The following is a 24,160-nucleotide window of genomic DNA, read 5'->3' as shown; positions in this document are numbered from 1 at the left end:
ATAGCAATTTTGAAGTTCTTTTATGTAAATATTTTACATAAGTGATTGAGTTTACCAATCATATGATTTTCAAAAACATGTATTGTAAAAAATAAATGGTTATTTAATGATGAAAATAAAAAATATAGCATCTTTTTCATATTTTAACTCCATATTTTGGTAATTGTGGCAGATAGATTAATGTTGACAGGAGCTGTATTTTTTTAGTTTGAGTTTAAAAAAATATAAAATCAGCTAAAAATTATAGGCTAATTATTGATGAGGAAAATTCAAATGTAATTCATGGTAAAGGTGTTGATTATTTCAATTAATAATCTTAAGTAATTATTCTTGTAACCCTCCAGCCAAGTGAGCTTTGACTGACATAATACACTTAATAATAATGTTCTTACTGTGCATTTGACTGCGCTTAAATCTTTGTTTCTGTAACTGTATTATTCATCAATTTGCAAAGCATTCAGGAGCATTGTGATTTTTGAAGTGAAATAGAAATATATAATGTTTGGAATTAATTTTTTTTTTAATAAATTACAGCTGTAAAAATTATTTTTGAATTACTCTTCCGATTTTGAACCTAAAAGGTTTGATAAAATAATATCAGTGAAATTTTCTGTAACTGTGAGCACTATCATACAATAAAACAGTTTATAATACAATTTCTGGTTTTATTATTGTATTAAAAATTATGGATGTTTAATTTCACTTTAATGTAGAAGAACTTCTTAGACTACATGTTGTGTACATATTTATTTAAATTTGTTCTTTATGTGCTTTTGCTAGAGATTTTTATATTAGTAAGCAAAAATAATTTTAAGACAATTTAATTTGCAACATTTTATTAAAATTTTAAACCAAAGATATTTATTAAAATTTATCTTAATTCATCATTAGTTAACATTTTATTATTAACTAATTCCTTTATATAACTGAATAATAGTAGGAAAAAAAATCATATAGTATAGAAGGACAGATCCAAATATAGATAGAAACTCTGGTTATGTCTTTTCAGTTGAAAATGAAAAAATAGAAGTAAATAAAAAGTTTTAACCAGTACTGCCTATTTCAGTTTCAATAATAATGTGTTTGCTTAAAAAAGTCTTAGTGGAAGAAATTAATTATTTTTATTTCCTTCAATTCTGTATACATTTAAATATATTTCAGGGTGCCAGAGCCTGTTTCCTTCGTGATATTCCATTCTCTGCTATCTATTTTCCTGTTTATGCTCATACAAAACTTGCATTTGCTGATGTGGATGGTCACAATGGTGCTGGTTCCCTATTGCTATCGGCTTGCATAGCTGGTAAGATATTTCTTCCTTTTGTTGAGCCAACATTTCTTAAAATTATGCTGCATTAATGAATAAAAACTAAATGCATGTAAAGCACAATCCTATTTTGTAGAGCTTTGGAAGTTGTCGGTAGAAATCAGGAAAATATCTTCACTAATCATGGCCCTATAACCCAAAACCAACCTTCATCCTAAAGAATATATATATATATATGTGTGTGTGTGTGTGTGCGTGTGTAATCCTCTGCCCATTTCATCTTGTGATTTCAATAGCTATTGTAATTTTAATTGTATTTTTAAAAGATATGGGATATGTTGTTACGAGAATTAAGATCCAAGCTGACTTTGTAGATGGCTCATTCAGCTTAGAAGGAGTAGAAATAATGGGAGGAAGGAATTTTTATTTCCCTTAATTTCTTGATGGTTAAAGATAAAAAAATAAATCTAATTATATGAAATAGCACCTTATCATACCTCCCTACCTTTCACCTATACCTATTACCTTTAATTTTTGTATTAGAACAATTGCCTAGAAATTGTAGGTTAAAAAGTGAGTTTCAACTCCTAATTGGAGCTATTTTTAACATGAGCTCTCTCTGTTTCTGTATATGTATATAAACATAGTTTGCAAATGAGTGGCCGACAAGTAAACAAACTGGTAATTTAAATTCAATTTATTTTTCTGTGGGAAGGCATAATAGATACTTGGAAAATAGAAATGGAACATATCTATTCGCACCAGGTCACAAGAGAAAAATCCCAGAAGTTTTTTATGGAGCGCTTTTTTTTATAAGAGATTCTTATAGGGATTTTTTTGACTTGCATCAGTTTATGAAAGTGAATCTTAGATATATGTGGAAGAAATGCCATGTCCATTAGAGATTTTTATTCCTTTACTTGCAGTGTGAGAATTACAAAAACTTCAATCTTTTTAGAGTTTGTGTTAGAAATAATTAAATAAAAGAATGGGATTTGCTGATAAATTAGGATATGCATCTGTGTGCATGCAGGGCAAGATGCCATTGACTCATCATAAAATCTCCGAAACTACTGGGATGAAAATTTTATAATTTATTTATTAGTCTTTTTCAGAATAGGTGCTTGCTAATAAAGGACTTTTTTAAATTTTAATTGAAATGTCTACTAATTACATTTTTCAATTAACTTTTTCCACAGTAACTTCAGAATATATTATCACATTGAAATTATTTTTACATTATTTGGAAATTTGAAATATTAGCTTTTTTTATTTTGTGATATCAGTTTTATTATTATTCATCAGCTTGTTTAATATTAATTTTTCAAATGTTTTCAAAGCACAATTTCTAAAAATGCTTCTATTATCATGAAATTTAAACTGAATTTTTGTATTTTTATCCTCATATTCTTTTTTCTGTTAAACTTATAATAAAAATATTGCTTTCATAGATATTTTCTAGCTAGATATGCCAAATTAGATTGCAGCTAAGGTTTAATGACTGTTAGTCATCTTAACATTTGATTAAAACTGTGTGAACTTGTATTAAGAAAATATAGTATCTAAAATCTAATCTGATTTTTTGCTTTTATCTTTGAAGTAATTGCCATGAAGATTTAACTTCAAAAATGAGAAGCAATTCAATGATCAACTTTTCAACTTTCTTAGCATTGTATTAGTAATAGCATAACAAGATTGATGGATGGTGAATTTTAAATGAAACAGATTTTTTTGAATTTTTGTTTCACTCATTTTTCTGTTTTAACAGGGTTTTTTTTTTTCCCTTGTTTGCTGTGTTATCTTATACATGGAAATTTTTCGCTGCTTTTCCAGCTTTACATTTTACTTCCTTATTGTAAATATAATTTTCAGTACATATACTAACAAAATTTCTATAAAATACATGTATGATTATAAAATATATGGCTTAAACACTTTTCTATTATCTTCATGATTATATGCCCTGAAATTCCAATTTTGGCTGAGAATAACGAACATTTAGACTGCTACATGAACATGAGCGAAACGGGGGGGGGGGCTCACAGGGCTTTAAAATCTAGTATTGGTTAAATATTCAGCCAAATAAATATTACAAAATCTGGAATCTTAAATTCCTTGCTCTCTTTCCAATCACACTGGAACAAGAAAAGCTCAATTTTCTTACATCACTGGAAATATAATTTTAATGTCTCTTAATTTTACAAAAATGCTTATAGCATTCCTACAAGCTTATATGTAAATTAAAAACCAAATCTCTAATTTTAAGATTAAAATTGTATGAACAAGTACTAATGAAATATATTTGAATGAAATTAAGCATGTCATTTTTTAAGGACGGAAAAAAAAAATATTAGAATAAATATGTGATACTGTATATTTACTCAAAAATTCACATATTTTTCTTGACCAGTTCCTAATTTTTCAATTATTCAAACAAAATTTTTTAAAAAAATTAAGTTTGTTTTATTCTGGTATTTTATTCACAATTTATTTTAATTATAATTAATGGTCACCATATTTTTCTGAAATGTTTAAGTTGTGTAAAATTGATGAATGCAAATTGACCAAAACTGCCAATCTTATAGTATCTAACTTATTTTGATTGATAAAGTAATAAATCTAACCAGCTAAAATGAAAAATTAATTAGTAATCAAATTGATTACCAGAAACAAGTATGAACTAAAACTCTTTCTTAAAAATGAATAATTTGTGAATAATCTACTTATAATTATTTATAAATTATTAAAGAGATTGGTAGAGACATTGTGCTTGCCTCACCTAGCTTTGTCTTGCCTCCCCTCTGCAAACTTCTGCTGCTGCCTCTGTATAGAAGCATCCGACCAACAGAAATTTGGTATGCCTTCCAAATTTATATCCTTTCTAATGGCTGGAGTTAATCAATCTCCAATACAACATTTCAATAATTCTAGATAGGGTATTGGTGCTTCTTAATGGAGTTTCTCAATTTTTTGCAAATAGGAACCTAAATACTATCTTATTGACACATTTTCTTTTCTAAATCTTTAGAACAAGAAAGATTTTTGATTTTAAAAAATATAAATTCTATTTTTTCATTTTTTAAAAAATTAAAAACTGTTTTGATGACTTGAATAAATGGTAAACAGAAACTGTGGCATCAAGAAAATAAGGCAGCTAAACAATGCCTCCCATCCCAATTCTTTGATTTTATCCAGTTACTACTTTTAATCAATTATCAAGAAATAGATATCTTTTGGTCAAATCTTGATTTACTGTTGATAATTAAGGTTTCCAATTATTGTTTGAAGCAATTCTAGCAGCTCAAAAAGGATTGTTCTAATTAATCTATGAAGCAGACATTACCTTAATAGGGTATACGCCTGGCTCAGGATTTAAGTACACAAAAGGATTGTCATTATATATATAATATATCACTGCATTATGAAAAAAAAAAAAAAAAGCTTCAGATTTCACACTACAATTCTAAAATTTGAATATCATACAATATTGAATGCATAATTCTTTTACTTTTCAGCTTAAGACTTCAAACAAGGATACTATAAAAATGAAATTGTCATGTAAATGAAAGAAAAGACTGTGTTTCTGTGTTTTCACTTGGAAAAATACCCTGCACAATTTTTGGCCCTTACATCAATTGATTAGTATTAAACATATGCTGATATATGCAAATACGAAATTAAATTCTGATACATTTAATATTTTATGGCTCAAAATTTGTGAATTTAACATTAGTAAACTTTAAATGTATCTAAAATGTTGATTAATTAAAAAAAAACTTTTAGATAGATTTGTCGCACATTGTTTAATGATTTTTGAGAAAAACTGGAGATAAGTTTTTTCAAAATTTGTGAAACTTGAGGATTTAGTTAAATCCTTCCTCTAGTGTGTGTTTTCTGTACCAATGAATTGATTACTTATAGGTGTGCCGGCTGCTTATTTGGTAACACCTGCTGATGTCATAAAAACCCGATTGCAAGTGGCTGCTCGGGAGGGCCAAACAACTTACACAGGAGTCCTTGATGCATGCAGAAAGATTTGGAAAGAAGAAGGTGGGGCTGCTTTCTGGAAAGGAGGGCCTGGTGAGTTACATGAATCGTACTTTTTCTCTCGCACTCCCCCCCCCCTTTTTTTTATCTCTCTCTCTCTGTCTTTCTCTTTTTGAAAATTTGCATTCTATTAATTTGAAATTTTGCAGTTTACTTTATTTTATTTCTTACCTTTACTGCTAAATTCATTGACCATCACCACTTTCTTTGGCTCCCATTATGTAAGTGTTGAGGAAATATTTTGAATTACCCCTGATATTATTTAATATAATTGAAATTTTCATTCCAATTAATAATTTTATTTTTAAATGTATTAATATAATGTCTGTATATATTTATTTTTAATTAATTAATTTTAATTGAGAAAAGGAAGATTATCAGCTTATTGGAAATAAATTATATTTAAATGTTCTTTTTATACATTCCTTTCTTTGTTTTTAAAGGAAGAAAGTGCTTATTCATTTATAGTTGACAATTTGTAAGATTATTTTTAAACACTAATGTGCTGAATTTTTTGGGTTTTCTAAATATCTATGAGAATATCTAATACCTAAAATACTTAAAGAAAAGGGATTGGAAATTTAAAAAAATAATTAATTAATGAAATAAAAAGCAAAAATAGTGAAATAATTATTTTAATTTATTTTTTTAAAAGTAAACCATTAATAAATTATATCTGTTGTAAGTATAAAACATAAAAGTTTAAGTAGTAATTTTAAAAAGTTTAAAACATTATTTAAAAAGTTAAAAACATCATTTTAAAAGTATAAAACTTTATATAAAAGTATAAAACATTTATTACAAACTAGGAATACCTTTCAGTCAAAAAACTGTAAAATATGATGAACCTGATTCATAAGAAACTCCTGTTGACTTTTAGTGTGGTCCCTTTCCCCCCTTTGAATTAGAGGAAACAAAATGATAAATGACTATCCTTGAATTTAGCTGCTATAATGGGTGGAAAGGGACATTTTTTGCTTTTTTATTGTAATGTCTAGCATATGTAATTATTGAATCAATAATTGAAACACAGGCTTTTATTCAAAATACTTGAATCTTGAAGAGTTTATTGAAATTATTTTCCTTTATTAGAATATTAAAAATTAGCTGTGCCTAGTCACATGTTGCTGTGACTCAGTCTGGTTAAATGGGAAAGAAAGAAAAAAGAAAGCACATTTCTAATATGCTTAACTTCACAATGCTTGTGGGTATACAATATGTTTTGTTGTTCCATGGTTTGTACAGATATAGAGATTGTCTGGTTTGTTGTATTTAGAACATAGACATATAATTGTCCATGTGAGAAGCAGTCTGTGTCTAGATCTAAACCATACAATTATAAAGATTGCCTAACATTTTGTTGATGATGACTGCACATGTCATGTGAATTAGGAATTGTAATCTCTTAAATTGAAATGGCATAATTGTTGGAATCGCAAGAATGCAAGGAATGAGGACATCTTCACCTTCGAAAAATCCTGCAAAGGTTGTTGCTCCTATAACATTGTTATTGATTTTTTTAATTGTAAGCCATTGGCTGTTGCAAGGCTTTGGCTGGTCGATATTTTGCTACATAATAATTGGTATTTTGATTTTCAGTTGCAGTATGTGTGATGGCATCGCTGGTAGATTGAGCTAATTTTGAAATTCTGTTTTCTAATGAACCTCTTCATCCGCTTCCACAATAATGTCAGTGGACTTGTATATGAATGCCTCGATTGGAAATTTTAAACTAAATAAGGTTATTAAGTTCATAATGTCTTTGTTTTTATCTGCAAGAATAGCTCAGTCACTCAGCCAATCATGATTCTTGTAATTGGCTTGGATATTGCAATAATATGCCAAATTATTGCTTGCACTTGCGTGAAGGTTATAGGCTGTATATTAGATAGTTCTGTATATTAGATATAATTATTATATCTAATATACAGAATATTCATGAATTCACGGACCAAATGTTGAATGTAGTTAAATAAGTTAAGTGTAGTTAAAGAAGCATTTTTTTGTATATCAATAAAGGGGTCAAAAATGGAAAGTTTAAGCTGAAAAAACAAAAAAATATTGTGAAAATGAAAAGAAATAATATTATACTAAGTGCTCAAATGTGCCATCACAAGCATTGATATAGTAAGGGAATTGTCTAGCAAATGATTGGCATATTCTTTGGAAGATACCTGGTGTTTTATAAATAGTTGCAGCAACTGGAAGTTTTGCTATGAGGTCCTCATCAGAATCAGAAAGTTTTATAGACACTGCATTTTTTTGTCTTTCTTGCACTTACATGATTACATGTTCTACTTATTCATTTCCAACCCATATTGCTATACAAAAAAAAAAAAACTTCTTTATATATTTTACCTGCCCTTAAAGTCTGGACCATGAATGCAGGGACACCCTGTGTAAAGATGAATTTTTGTTCATATTTTATGTGCTGCCGTACTGTTCATCCAATTGTGATAAAAGCTTGCCAACTTATTGCTTGCACTTGTGCGAAGTGTTATAGGCATAGTACAATTATTATATCTAATATAAAGATATGAATTTTTGTTTGTTTATATTTTATACCCTGCAGTATTGTTCATCCGATGGCGATAAAACTTTGCCAACTTATTGCTTTGAACCTAGAAAATCTATGTTGGATGCTCGCAAATTGGATAGAAAAGAAATTTATTTGTTTTTGCTGAAGACTGGATAACAAAATTTATTGTCTTCCCTAAATTATACTTGAATAATAAAGTAAAAAAAAAATAGAATAAATTTTCTTTATACTTCCCTTTTATATATCATTCAATTTAAAAGAATGTATTCATTGACGGCAAGCAAATGAATATCATTCTTTCTATCATTCTTAATTAAACAAGATAGCTATTTAAAATTTCAAACAATATTTCCAAAATTATTTCTTTTGTGGCAGCAACATGACAGGTACCAGCTAGTTAATGATAAACATACTTGATAAGGTCAGTTGTGTATTTTCACAATATACCATGATAATTTGCATAGAACAGTATTAAAATAATATTTTCAAAAATATTTATCTATGTAAATATATTTTCTAAACAATTTTATTCATAGAAAAACAAATTTCAAAATATTTTATGATATTATATAAAATAATATTCTTTATTCTTCAGAAAAGAAAAAACAGTTATTTTCGTATAAACAATGTCTGTTTTTTTAACTTAATTTAATTTTTTAAAATATGAAGCATTATGGTGAAGTAATAAATCCACTCTTCATATCTTTATTTATTTATTTATTTTTCGTTTCCTCATTCAGCTCGAGTATTCAGATCAGCACCTCAGTTCGGCTTTACTTTACTCACCTATGAAATATTGCAGAGGCTATTCTATGTTGATTTTGGTGGAAGGTTTGTGCACATTTCTTATACTTTTTTCTAAATTATTTTTTATTATAATTTATCTAAAAATGCCATTCAATTTATATGTCACTGAAATTGATATAAAAAAAAAGTGAGAGAGTGTGACTTTGAAACCATAGTCATGCATATCACGTGAAGTACAATCCTCCTGGTGTATTGAATCAAGGCTTTTATTTCCCAAATAATTTTAAAGATTTATAGTGCAATATCTTGGAACTTCTTATCTGCATAGAAAATCAGTTAAAAATACACATTGAAGATTTCTGATATTCATATTCCTGTATGACCATTATCATTTTCTATGTGTATGTATATATATATATATATATATATATTAAATGCTTATTGTAGCATTATTAACTTTTTGATCATAATAGTATATTGAATTTTTGTTATTTTCGTTTCAGTCCCAGCTAGCTGTTCCATTTAATAATTGTTTGTAATATTGGATTACCACTCTGAATTCTAATCTATTGCAAATTTCCCCGTTCTTATTAAAACAATGTTTAAAAAAAAATTGAATTCCATAATTTATAAGTCAACTTTTAAAAAATACACAAATATAAAATTAGCTTTTTTTATGAGTTTTTTTTCATTGATTGACTTTGATTTTTTTAAAAGTTTTCAAATATGTGTACTCTAAGTTTTTAATTAAATGCCAGAATATCAAAAATATATTTACTAGTTTATTTGCTCTTATTTCAACTTTTTAAAATAAATCAATTGTGTTAGTTTTCATATCTCAATCATGAATAGCTTTTATTTTTACTGATCAATATTTTTTTACAGCTAATAAATTGCTCTATATAGATCACCTTCTTCATTCTTTCAATACTATTTAGTTTATATCCATTGCTATTTGTCATTCCAATTTTTAAAGAAAACTGCCACATGTATCCCTACTAAGTTGATAAAAATTGATAATTCTATTTCAATTTCATTACTAAGCTGAATAGATACTTTTTCATAGAATAAAAATCCATTTACAAATGAAGGTTAGATGAAGATAATCTTTTTTCTCCCCTTTTCCAAGGTATATATTCCTTGTATAGATATCATCTACACTTTTTATTGAAAAGGGTTGACTGATGATTAACTTTTTATTTTGATTTTTTAAATGTTTGGTTTAAGATTTTGCGTAACAGTTACCCTTCTCAGAGCCCATTTTTATTTGCAAGATATTATTACTTCATAGCGATAACATTAAAGTAACTTCTGGGAATGGCACACTCAGATTTCTCTGAGTGTCATGGATGAACTTCAATAAAATCCATTTCTTTCATCTCTCTCAGAAAAACAAAGAAAAAGTTGCTCATGGGCAAACAATTCTGGAAGTCAAATTACAATAATTCCTACTTTCCCCAGTACAGAAAGAAAAGGGAATGAATTTGTAATAACAGGTTAAAGAAACCATTTTTGTCACAAGCACAGTTTTTTATCTCTAAAAATTGTTCTAAAGAGATCTCTAAAAGAGTGTTTTTCTGAATCTAAGCTAATGTGTAACAATGTTTTATTAGAATAATAATGGGTATAGCACAAAAGTTGGCCAAATTTTAAAATTCCTATAACAAAATAATTCATTGTTAGCTCTATAGACTTTCAGTTTAACTGTTGTTAAACTTAATACTCAACTCGATGCTGTTTCAATGCTTGTCTTTAAGACTCGGTGCATGGCTCAATCTACTAATCACTTGAAATCCACTCATCGCTTGTTTCGCCAAAATGATCCAACTAATTCATCACCGACTCAACTCTGACTAATTATACGACTGACTTTGGCTTAGACTGTTGATATTTTATAGCTTCTGGAGTAAAAGACAGAAGGTTCTTGAACAATCTAAATAATTCATCTCCTACTGGTCTTAACTCCAAAATTCCTGATGATTCAATATCATCCATTTGCCATCAGTCGCCAAGTTTGTCACTAAGTCCGGGGCCATTGATTTGGTTTTCAATCAGCATCCATCAGAGCTGTCCGTCAAACTATCTCTCCTACAATGGAATTAATATTACAGATTTGAAACAATATGTTCAGAAATAGTATATAATGCAGTAAATATTGACAGAATAGGAAATAATCTACATAAATATCAATAAAGTGAGAAATAAATAACAAAAATAAGAAATAAAATAAATACATAAACGGTAAATAAAGATTACCGAATGCATTCCGTTTTTATTAAAATAATGGGGGGGGGGGAGGGCAATATATATATATATGTTTCCATTTCCTTACCCTGTTTTTGATTGGCATTCTTATCAAATTATCCGGTTTATTATTTGAATATTCCACAGTTTAGGAATTTTTTTCATATTCAAAATTTTGTTTTCTATCTCTTCTTTTTGTTTAAGTTTTTTGAATTGCTTAGATATGTATAATTAAAAGATGGAAGACACAAAATACCTGTAATGCTTCATTTGAAACTGTTGAATAAGTTTTACTAACTGCTAGTAAACACAGTTGAAATATTTGATTTTTGTGTTGTCAGAGAACATTATTTCAAATCCTTTATCTTATTATTTTTTCTGTAATTGTTAAATATATTTGTTTCACTGTTTTCGCCTTCAGGCCATAAAGGTCTGATGATTCTTCTGACTTTTTCCATGTTTTGTTTTGATTTCTATGTTGTTAAAAGTAAGGTCTAAGTTAAAAGTTCTTGTCAAAGATTAATCCAAGACAGTTAAGATTTTTGTTGTCTGAAATTCTTTTACCATGTAAATACATGGATAAAAAATGTGTAAGTGCCTTTTTTTTTTTTTTAAATGGTTAAATTAGTTTTAGAGTTGCTGGAAGAAAGGTTAAATTTCTGTTCATCTAATTTCTTGAAAATGAATCTACTTCAATCAGCTTCAAAATGAAGCTGAATTTTTAATGAAAATAATAATGCCATCTGCATAAACTGGAATATATGTCTTCATCATACAAATCTTTCTTTAGAATTTCATTGACTATCAAGCCGAAACACTGTTGTAGGCCTATGTTATAATAGCTGAAGGCTTATCATGAAGCAGAACATACCTATTTTTTTAGGAAACTGCCTATAATTTTTGCTATTTTGAGGGTTGATTATTATTTCTTTAGCAGTATTGATAGATGTAATGTTTTGAATTAATGGTTCAATTTCCTCTTATATAATGTTATGTCCATGTTGCTAATTTCTCTAATATTAAAGTTTGGTTTAAAAAAGGGCTTTGTTTCTTCAAAATGATTTCTCAGTATTCTGTTATGATGATATTTACATAGGATAGCAAATTTGCTAAAAACTTCATCAATATAAAAAGTAATTTTAGTCTATGATTTTATATTCTATAAATAATTTCATTTTCTGTTTAAAATTATACATATGTGTATGTATGTAATAATTTCTATTTGTTTTTATTTTAAAAATAAAAACTTTTTACTGATCATTTCTAATCTAATCCATATAAACTGATACATATCTAATCATTTCCACTCAAGCTTCACTTTAGTATAACTTCTGAATTGCTTTGTCTTTTATTTTCTCTTCTACATGTACCAAATTCAGAATACTGTTTCATAAAAAAAATACCCTCTAAAACTGTATAAGTTCAAAATGGTTCCAAATGATCATTTTTTTAACAAAGCACTTTGACAACATATTTTAGGAATGCAACTCTTTCTGTAATCATCAAAGAATAAAATAAATTGTAAAGGAACTATGCACTGCTTGCATAGTTCCTTTTCAAATGGAATACCGCTTCTTATTCTCAGTTACTGTAACTTTATTTAAAAAAATTCTTTTCATGTATAATCAGCTCATGTATAAAGACCCTCAACATTTTTCATTGTATGAATTTAATTATTTATTTAGTTTTGTGTGTAGTAACAATCTTGTCTTTCAACACTATTATTTATAGTTGAAAAACATGGGAAGGGAATCAGTAAATTTAAAAACAATAATTGCATTGTTATCCTATTGGAAAGGATATTAAAATCAGGGAGAAGAAACTTGTTGTTTGGTGGTTGTTTTTGTTGACTTGGTGAATACAAAAAATGTATGGATGCATTATCTGTGGCATAATGAAAACTGCTGTGGATTTATTATAGTGCCTGTTTTAATTTTGGGCAACTTGGTCATTTAGGTCACTCTGGATATCTAGACATGATGTAACAGCACCTTTGCGGTTGCTATGAAATTCAAACCACTTTATTCTAAATACAAATATTTAATATGCATTTCTCTTAATATTTTTATAACTAAGGTATGAAGATTTTTTTTCAATTTTTTTATGAATTCTGTGAATAAAGATGCAATTTTTATGCAGAAACTACCTGCCTTGTGTGATAGGAGAAGAGTGATTTAGAATAGCAGGATACATATTTGAAGGTTCTTGTAAGCCATGCAGGGAAATGAGATTTGGACAATAAAATAATATAAAGAATAAATGCAATTCAAATTGTTCCATTTTTTCTAAGATTTTTGAATACTTTAGGAAACTTCTCATTGTTAATTGAAATAAATTATTAAATAAAATAATTTTTTGTAAAGTAATTATAATTTTTATTTAAATTGATTTGAATAATAATTCCGTTAAAAATCTTCATTTTTTTGGCTATAAATTAATGGAATCACTTTAAGAAATGTCTCTGATGTGTTATCAAACATACAACAGCACACTGAAGAGCATAACATTGTGCATCTGCGGCAGAGAAAAGCACATATCAAATTAAAATATTTTTCATGTAACTTTATTACAATCATATTAAAAAAATTTGAAGGAAATTTAAGTTTATCATACTATATTCTTTTAAGCATAAAAGTTTTTCCTGTATACTGATAGACATATTTGTTAATTTATAAAGATAAAAAGTAATTTAAAAATAAATTAGAATAAACTAAATGTATTTAAATGAATTAATTAAAAATCCTTATAAATAAACTTAATTTAAAAAGCTACCAAAACTGTAATGGATGAAAAAATGATATTGCGGACATAATATATTTCTGCCAAGACGCTGTTTTCAGCGTTTTAGGAATAGTAGTTTTATTTTTTTTAGATTTATTAATTTTTTATATAGTAATTCTATGAACGTTTTGTATAAATTTATTCATTTTACTCTTCAATTAGATATACTTATTATCATTTCTTGCTCTTTAATTTTGCCACAGTTCATTATTTTATAAAATTCAGCTTTTTTTTTTCCATTATTATTATTATTATTACAAGCTTGTGTGATGTTTGATATTGCCAAAAAAATACTTAAGTTAAATAGGAAAACTGTTGTTCTTACTTTTATGGTCAATATATGCAAGGTGCGCAATTAATTCTACTTTTAAATTGATGTGAGCATTAATTGACGTCACAGGGTTTTTTTGTTGCACGAAAACTTAAGAGAGTATAAAAGAAATATTAAATGTAAACATAATATTAAAGTGATTTTTTGTTGTTATTATTATTCACTAAATTATTATTTAAAAAGAATTTACCTCATATTAGATTGATGTATTGCATTAAATAAAATAAAAATGAATTTTCAAAACACTTTTATAAATTCTTTACAAAGAAAGAATTCTTCTCACAAATGCTATTATTGTTATTTTTCAATTTGATTAATACAAATGAAAAGTGATTCCAAGTTCATAATAAACGATTAAAGGAAAAAAATTAAATTTCTAAATATTTTTAATAAATTAATATTATAAAATATGAATGAAACAAATATAAGTAAATGGAACCGATTTCAAAATCGTGTAATCATTCAAAAGTTATTTCAAAATTGTGATAAAATTTTCAAAATTGATGTATTTTAAATTTGAATTATTTCAGTTAATATCAAAATGCAATGAATTGCCACTTTTTAAATATTAGTTTTGAAAGGTTTTTTTTAGGGGGGGGGGTTAAAATAAAAATATTTGTTAATTGAGATTGTATTAATTTTATAATATTATTAAAATGAACTGGCATTGATGTTTAAGGTAGGTATTTTATTCAATATCAAAATTATCTTCCTCTTTCTTTTAATGAGTTGTACTTCACTTTAATAGTATTGCAAAGTTTTTTAAAGTTTTATGGCAGAAATTAAAATTGTAAATAACTTAATCCAATTAACATGTTGTTAATTGTAAAATACACCTCCTTATTTTATTGTTAGAATTAATCTTTTCTGCCATTGGATAGTTTCCATGGAGAATATCATCAAATTATGTGTACAAGAAAATATTGAAATTGCCAATTTGAAATACATGTTTTGAGTTCTCTCAATTTTTTTTAAAGCTTGCTTCCTCTAAAAAAAATTGTAGGAATTATTTATATTTATTTTGTGTATATGAACATGATAATAAAACTTGAGAAGATTTATCAGATTGGAATTTGAATAATCTTAATAGTCTTAGAATGATGTTATATATCAAATTGTAGAGAAATTTCATCATAAGAAATTTTGTTTTTCTGTACACCCTTGTGTATCTTTATTTGATTTGCTAGTGATAAAGATATTTAAAAAAATTGTGTGAAATTAACCATAACTATCATTTTTAATAGTTTTTATTAATATTATCTTTATCTTTATATATGCATTTATTGCAATTGATGATTTTTTTTATCATTTTTTTAACTTCTCATCTCAATTATCTTCATCCTTATAACTAAAAGAAAAGCATGTTTGTGAGTGAGAAAATTTATGTTAAAGATATTTAAAACTTAGTACATTGTAAAGGTAACATGCTAAGTTTTAATAATTTATGAATGATATTATTTTGTCCCTATGTATGTATACATTTCAGTTCACGTCTTTAAATTAATTCTTTTAATATCCAATTGCAATCATAAACTGTACTAAGGGGACATAGGAAAAATAATTAAGATGGTAATTTATTTTAATTAAAAAGGCCATAATTTAAATTATGCAGAAAACATTATAAATAATCTTATTCATCATGATTAAGCATGAGTCACCACTGAGAAAAGATTTGATATTAATCTAAGAACCTGTTTTTGGCTTTAAAAACTTATATTATCCATAGTAAAAGGTTTAAAATATATATATATTAATCTACTGTAAACTTTTTATTGCATAAATGCAAACTTTTTTCTTTATATATTTGCTAAATGCAAAATTAGTTTTGATTTTTTCTTCTTCTTCTTTTCTTTTGTGTCTTGGATTCAATATTGGCATATATTTATGTGGCATTTTTATGTTTTAAAAATATTTTAATCTTTAGTTTGCACTCCTTTTTTTAATACTATTTGTCATTTCATAAACTATTAATTATTCTCATTTTTCTTTTGTCTTAATAGCTCTGTTCAGGTATTATAAATTTAATATATATGCTTGCAAAATAATAAAATTTGTTGCCTAAAATTGCAACCTTCCAAATTTGAAAAATCATGGATTATTATCATGGATTATTTGCAAGTAGTTTTGGAGATCATTAAATACTTAAAGTTTACTGAGAAATTTTCTAAGTCTGAATAGTTACATTTGTATTAGTTCTTAATGTTTACCTGTGATTATTATTAACTAAGCAAATTGCTTAAATAATAATCATTGTTATTTAAATGCATGCAGCAAAATGGGTTCCTCAGAGGATACACATGTCCAACAGTTAAGTTTAGAATACTTGTTTTTTTTCTTTTGTGTCACTCTTTTCTTTTTTAGCACTGTTTTTTATATTCAGCATTAAATAATTTTGCAAGCAGTACTTTCATTTGCCCTTGAGCATTAATGTTAGCAAGTTGCATTTAGTATGGTTTCTTTTATTTTACCTTGATGCATGATAAAATGTGGTTCTGCAAACTTAACTGGTTACCAATACTTTTGCTATTTATTCATATATCTTGCACATGTATAAGACTTATGCATTTCATGGAATTAATCATTGCTAGATATGTATTGTCAAATTGTTAGCATTATTTAAATAGTTCTTTTACTTCGGATCAGAATTTGTATTTCAGTAATCAATAATTCAAAGGACATATAACTTTTTTGCAGCATTGGTAGCTTCTATTTGATCCTATAAAAAATAATTTATTTTAATCAAATATATTTGCACCTATTAATCTTAAAGGTTTTAAACTAATTTGTAGATTCTTATCATAGTAGGGGAACACACGGCTAGTTATAACAGAGGCACATTGTAACATGCACTTTATGCAGAGTTTTTAAAATTTTGATGAAGAAGAGAGAGTTTTTAAGATTTTGAGGAGATAATGAGAGGTTGTGGATATGTAGTCTATTTTATCAAAATGAGGGGGGGGGGAGATTTCAAAATCTTTGATTTAAGTTAAATTAGTTGATTTTTTAAAGATTTTTATTTATTTTGTCTATATTTTAAACTTTCAAAAACTTCTTTAAATTTTATTTCTACTCTTTGTTATTAATGAGTAAAAATTCTTGAAACCAACAATGAGGCAAGTTGTAACTAAATTTGACGGCAAGTTGAAAAATATTACAGCTTACAGAATTTATCTTAATTTGTGTTTGATTCAAGTAGTTCAATTTTCTATTGTAAATATTATAGCATGCACCTTCAAAAATAAGATTCGTTTCTAGGGATTTACCTTGAAAGAGTCTTAACAAAGGCTGATGTATTTAATATATATATATATATATATAGAGAGAGAGAGAGAGAGAGAGAGTTCATTTCCTAACTGATCCATATGAAAAAGAAGAAATGGGAAAAGAATGTGGCAGCATGATTAATAAGAATTGAATGAGAGATTTAAGAAGGGGGGGGATTCAAAAGAGAAAACATAAGGCAAAGGGGATTGACAAAGAAGATTTTAAAAAAGAAAAAGTGATTATGCCTTAGCTTGCGAAGATGTATGCTGTAAGCGTAATGATACATATATTTCTTCCTGTGTTGAAATAATGCCAGGATTATCTTGTGACCAATCTCATAATTTTGAATAACTTCAAATTCTGAGGATAGCACCTGAGCCACCTCCACTTTTAAGCTTCTGCAATGCACCAGCAAAAATGAATTGGCCCCACCTGCATAAAGATTATTTAGCGTATTCCACGCCCATTAATTTGGTAGTTTTTCAGTGAAATTGAGTTTTGAACCATTCCAGTCCTGGAGATGAAACATTAAAAACAGGCCATTAAGATCCTCAATTCTCATGAAGGAAAATGAGTTCAATGTTTAATTTACAAAATTTGTGTGCAAAACGTGTTTGTGATAAGAAGCAGTCTATCATTAGTTTGCATGACCTGCAATTCTGATTCAAACTGACTTTTATTTTTATTGGTTGAATACTTATTTTTCTTTATTTTACTGCAGATCACTTGATAACATTTATTATCACTACACTAAGTGATAGTAATTAGCAAATGTCTTGTTCATTTTAATTAATAAAAAATGATGAAGAGAAAATAATTTTAAATAATGTTGTTTTTATTATCACAATTTGTCCCATATCTTGGGCAAGTTGCAACAGCTGACAAGATTGGAAAAATATTTCAAATGTTAACAAATTTGTTGAATATTATCAATGAATACTTAAGCTATAAAGAAAGTAGTTATATACTGGGAGTGGCAAAAGTGTTTAAAAATATAAGCATTTTTCCAAATATTGTTACAACTGACACATATTTTCCCTAACTATTTTTATAATTTTATTTATTAGCTGAAAAGTGACTTTCAAACATTACTATTTCGTAAAAACAAATTTTGTTCTTTTATATGATAGAATTTGCCTTTCTATGTTTCAAAGAAGTTTAAACTTATTTTTTCTACCTTTTATTTCCTTTTTATATCTTTCACTTTTCTAATTTGCTGTCACTTTCTTTAAAAGTAAGAAGCATAAAACAGTAAGATTTACTTTATTTCAGATTCAGTCTCATGTAATGTATGAGAATTATTGGATACATTACAAAATTATGTAAACTAAAAAAAAAATTGGAGACATTTAAACAAAATATTTTTACTGAAGAATAATAATACTGCAATATATGACATGTTTATTAATTTTGAAAAATCTATCCAAGCAATATTTTATTTTACTCCATGTCTTTGCAAATATCTTAAAAATCATGGATTGAATAGTAGCTGTGATACACTGCTTCAATTTGCTGTCTCATACATACAATCTTTCCCACTACTCTACATGAAAAATCCAAGGAGATTAAATTAGAGATTGAAGAGTCCATAAACAATCATCACCATTACATTTGTTGGAGAAATATTTATCTAGGCAATTATATACTCATATCGATTATTGCAGAGTGATGCTCTCTTTTTAGAAAATTTCTTGTCTACTTTCATCCATGTATAATGAAATTTCATAACATATCCAAGTAAATATCACCATTTTTGAAATTCTCATTGAAGAAAATAACAGCAGAGTTGTGGAAACTTGCATTCCAATTCAGTAATAGCATGAGACATTTGTCTTGTACAGTTTTGATTGCTGACAGTGTTTGATATATGAAATCTAAATGCATTACATTATCGAGAAAATTTTCACTGTCTTCATTTCTTCATTCGATTAAAGTGGAATTGCATCACAAAATTTGATAATTTACATGCATCTTCTATAAGCACAAAACTTTAATACTTTTTTGTGCAAGATATTGTGAATTGTTTATTTTGAAATATGAAGTTCTGTTGTCATTTGACATACAGGTTATATCTGGAACTTCAGCTGAAACTTTATCTTAATTTTTGTGACTACAAGGACAATTTTTAAAATTATGTGGATGAAGGATTATTATATTTTTAAAAATGCAATATTTTAACTTTTTCAAATAAATTTAGTTTTGCAATAATAATACATAGTTTCTGTTGTATGAATAAAATTGGAAATTTTCTGCTGTATAGAAATTTTCTCATACAAACCTCATCAATTTGTTCACTCCATCAATCAGATTTCAGGAATATTTATTCTGTGAAATAAAATTTTAAAAGCTGTGTTAATAATATGTAATATTTTTAAAAAATCCAACCAATCCAATCCAAAAATAAATTCCTAATCATTATTTTTTTTTCACATAATTTTGCCACATATCCAATTATTCTTAGACTACTTTATAATCCAGTACAGTCGACTCTGTGAGAAATAATACTATAATTGCAATTAGTGAGTTGTATAATGCTAACAATTTGGCGAAAAGCTTTTCCTAATCCTTAAGTTCACTTAATATATCTTGCATTTCGATCTGAATGGGTTAGTAACAGGTATGTAGCATTGATTTACCAAGTCAGCAGCTTTTAGTAAATTATACCTGCAAGTAGCATGTATGTTAATTATTTTATCAGATTTTAGAGCTTTAAACTATTTTTTCTCAGACTGTTTTACCTCTTATTTAAATGTATGCAATCATTTAAAGAAATTATAGTATTAGTTGTTTATTAATAATATTAAAAAACTTTCAAAAAATCAGTTACTTATTTTTAATGTTTTGAAGAATGAAATTATTCTGTTTGTGTTAGTATTTGAATGCATAATCAAGAATCTTCTGTTCAAAAGAAATGCCAAAATAACAATTTGATGGCAATTCTTTAGATTTATTTTTCTGCTCCTCATTTTGTTCTTGCATTATTTTTAATCAGTTATTATATGCTTGTATGTTTTGCAATGTAATGCAAATTATGAAGTTGTTATTCATTACTTTTTAATAAATAAGGGGAAAAAATGTGATTATATTTCAAGAATATATGACTGCAAATTTAATTTTTGAATTTCTGAAGTTATTTGTTAAATTCAAATGGATTTTTATATTTGTATGAAATTTTATTTTCTACTCTAATTTTTTGTTACTGATAATAACTATAACGGTTTAAAAATATTGTATCTGTACCAATTGCACTATCATTTAATATTCCTGAGCCAATTTTATTTTTTATTATCAGGGACAGAAGATTCTATACTTTAATAATGCATAGCAATATATTTTTTATTTTTTCATTTGAACTCTATACAAAATTAAAACTTAAAAGATTGATATAATTAAAAAAAAAACATTATAGAAAAATATAATTACATTGATATAATTAAAAAAAAGTATGATTGATAATGTAAAGAAATTTCTTTTTATAACAGAATTATTTCAAAAAAAAAATATTTTTTTAAATTATAAGAATGAAATTGCAATCCTGCTTTATTTAGATTGTATTCTGTAATATATGGTGATGTTTTCTCTAACAATGTCTTTCATGATCAGACTAACTATTTAAGCATATTATCATCATTTTGATTTTAAGTTATTTATTTAATAAATGGATTTGTAATTTAGAAATTGGTAATTACAATGATTTGAATGATTTTGCTTTACAGATTTATTAGTGCTTATGAAAGCTTACAATCGAGATAGTTATTTTGAAATGTTATTTTATTGTCTAGCATTCCTTTTTATCTATCTTATTTGTTTCTCAGACTTGATTTGTATTGTTTAAATCTGCTGATGTTTAATTGAGACTGCTAATATTACTAAAAATTTTATAAAGGATGCTTTAAATTTATTATCTAAAACCTTTGAGAAGTGTTTTGTCCTGGACGCAGGTCCATATTTTTTGAGAAGTGTTTTGTCCAGGTTTTCGTTCATATTTTTTGATAATGACCAAGTCATAAATTAGTGGGTCATAATTCTTCTATTGAATGATTCTGTGTATTTGTATTAAACTTTTTCATAAAATTTTAGAATAGGAAAGGAGTTGGTGTTTCTTATCCTGTAGAAGTTTGGCTGCTCATATATAACTATCTGAAATTGATAAAAAATAGCACTTTTATATTTTCGTTTAGTAATATAACAGTCAGTTTGTTTGATTAAAGGCATAAAAAATATAATGAATGTGTTGATTAAAAGGTTTATAGAAAGATATTAATACTTTTACATATATTTTTTTAAATACCAGGAGAGTATACTTATTAACAAAAACTGCAGTTAAATAATAAAAAAATACAATTATATCAAAGATTTTGTCAAGTTATATATTGATGCATAAAATCATAGATTCAAATACAGGCATTTTATTGATTTTGTTCTTCTTATGGAAACTTTTGTTCTGCTGCAACTCAATATTTTCTTATTTTTCACTAATGAATGCACATTTATCTGTGTATATTTTGTTAATATTTTATTTTACTTTAGAAACATTTTTATTTAGTCCATCCAACTTCATATTTGTATTTAATTTACAAAAAACTTAAAATTCTTTGTATTTTTTTAAAGAGTTATTTTGATCTACCTTTTCCTTTCAGGAGGCCAACTGGATCGACAACTAAAGTTCATTCTGGTGAGGTTCGGTCTACAAATCCTGATCACATAGGAGGTTACCGTTTAGCCAATGCTACATTTAGTGGAATGGAAACAAAATTTGGCCTTGTCCTTCCAAAGTTTAGGACAACAATCATTAATAAACAATAAGATTGGTATAAAATAATTCCGCAGAAACTTTTTAGTCCTGTTTAAATAAAACAAAAAAAGGTTGATTAATGTAGCTTATAGACGACAAATTCCAGTGTTGAATCTTTTTTGAATCCATTAGAATGCTTTTACCAGTGATACCGATAGAAATCTGCTTCTTTTTACTGGAGCATATGGAACAGCTGATGAAAAAGAAAGGAAGAGGCATTTTTAATTCTTTATAAATAATAACTTTTAGCAGGGCTGTTCTAATTCAACTATGCTGCTTCAAAATAGAATGTAAATAAATTTATTTTTGTGACTAATGTAATTATATTGATGGTTATGAAGAAAAGAGAACAGCATTTTTAGGATTTTGCTAATGAAGAAAAGACTGCGAAAAAAATTATAAGGTTCCTTCTGATGAAAGAAATTTCCCTTAGAAATACATATTACGGTAGAAGAATATCTTGTGGAAGTTGTTGAACGATTTGCGTGTTGTGGTAGGTTTTATGGAATGGAGTGTTTCATTGCTGTTGATGTAAAAAATTATCTTCCTCTCTTTCAACTTTGCTCAAGAGATACAATAAATTTTAGTTTTGATATAAAATAAATGCAGATGTATTTGATTGTAAAGAACAAATCTTTAAAAGAAAGTGTAATTTTTTGGATTTAAAAAAAATAAGAAAAATTTACTTGCAAATTAAATGACTAGCAATTCTCTTTTTTTTGTGTAATAACATATATATATAATTTATGGTTTTTTGATGTATGGAAATTAAACAAAAGTTAAATCCATAAAGTGCTAAGACATTTAAGTTTGATTTCTTCAACTTAGTAATTCAAACCTGAAAAAGTATCTTTCTTCTATAATTTTAGTTTTGTGCGTATATTATTTTGAGAAATTACGATTTCAAATGCAAGAGTTTAAATGAAATGAAGTAGGATTATGTTGCTCTGAATATATTCAAGAGTTAAAATATTTTTTTCTGAAGAACGATTATCTTAAATAAGGAATAAAAAAAGAATATATGTAAACATCCAATTTTTATGATGTTCTCCACCCACCCCCCCCCACCCCCCAATTCCGCATATTGCTGATTATATATATTTATGCATAGCCATTATATACTCTTTGTTAGAGCTTAGTTTCCATCTCGTAGTCGACTTATTGCTTTTTTTATTATTAGCTTTACCTACTGTAGATTTAAAACGATTTTATTTCTAAATAATTTTTGTGTATCACTATATTTATTTTAGATTATGTATAATTCTTCTTAATTTATTAATATCATTTGTTTTAATTGATATGATGGCTTACATACATTAATTATAATGGTATTGGTATTATTAAATTTATGATTTTTCAAGATAATAGAATATTCAAGATCGTTTCTGAAAATTCGTTCTGAATCTATTTTTTTTAAATCAATTATTTATGAAAAATTAATTTGATTTCTTTTTAGATTCTGTTATCAAAATAAAATACTTTTTATTGATGTGTTGTAAAGCATAAACTGCATTTGTACACTTTTTTTTTTAATTCTTTTTGTTTAATGCTAATAAAAGCATTAATAAATCTTTTTTTTTTTTTTTTTTTTTCTTCTTCTTCTTCTTCTTTCTTTCTTTCCCCACACTACTTTAAATACTCATTTATTTCTTAAATCCTACATTTCCCTTAAATTATTGCTCACACCTTAATTTATGGAAGATAAATGTTATTTTAAAATGGAATAATTTTTATGGTGGTGTATAAGTGTTTAGCATTCCCTATTTTTTATTCAAGGATATAATACAAAAATTCATATTATTTATTGCTTATTAAAATTTACTTGTATAAAAATCAGGGTTGCCATACCACTGGAAAACCGTGAAAATGCAGAGAAATATGAATAGTTTCATGAAAACCGGGAAAACACAAAGAAATTTAAGTTTCTTAGTTATTTTTTCCCCATCTAAAACATGGCTATCTCTAAAGGTTGCAAGAATAAATGATCATAGTCATAGCTTCTAAAAACAAAACAATACCATTCCTGAATGTGTAAAGCGAAAATTCACTCCTTTTGTACTCCCCCAATTTTTGTATAGATCAGTCCATTTTCGATTTGCGAGACACTTGTTCTTTTTTCCATGAGATTACCGAATTGTAGCTAATGAG

At 26.5% G+C, this 24,160-nt stretch overlaps 1 protein-coding gene across 1 annotated transcript in view; it reads left to right on the top strand.

The window, feature by feature from the left end:
• Window positions 1-23,369, top strand: part of LOC129957301 (calcium-binding mitochondrial carrier protein Aralar1-like) — a 51,427-nt gene extending 28,058 nt beyond the window's left edge. Inside the window, exons 15-18 of the mRNA XM_056069565.1 lie at window positions 1,162-1,300; window positions 5,186-5,344; window positions 8,591-8,681; window positions 21,858-23,369. Of these exons, the coding sequence (XP_055925540.1) occupies window positions 1,162-1,300; window positions 5,186-5,344; window positions 8,591-8,681; window positions 21,858-22,023 (555 nt within the window). The 3' untranslated portion in view covers window positions 22,024-23,369. The remainder of the gene's footprint in view (window positions 1-1,161; window positions 1,301-5,185; window positions 5,345-8,590; window positions 8,682-21,857) is intronic.
• Window positions 23,370-24,160: the final 791 nt, after the last annotated feature.

Source organism: Argiope bruennichi, chromosome 11 (assembly GCF_947563725.1).
Source record: "Argiope bruennichi chromosome 11, qqArgBrue1.1, whole genome shotgun sequence".
In the NCBI taxonomy this organism is placed as follows: domain Eukaryota; kingdom Metazoa; phylum Arthropoda; class Arachnida; order Araneae; family Araneidae; genus Argiope; species Argiope bruennichi.
Note: the sequence above shows the minus strand (reverse complement) of the source record. Positions and strands in the feature narration are given on the sequence as shown.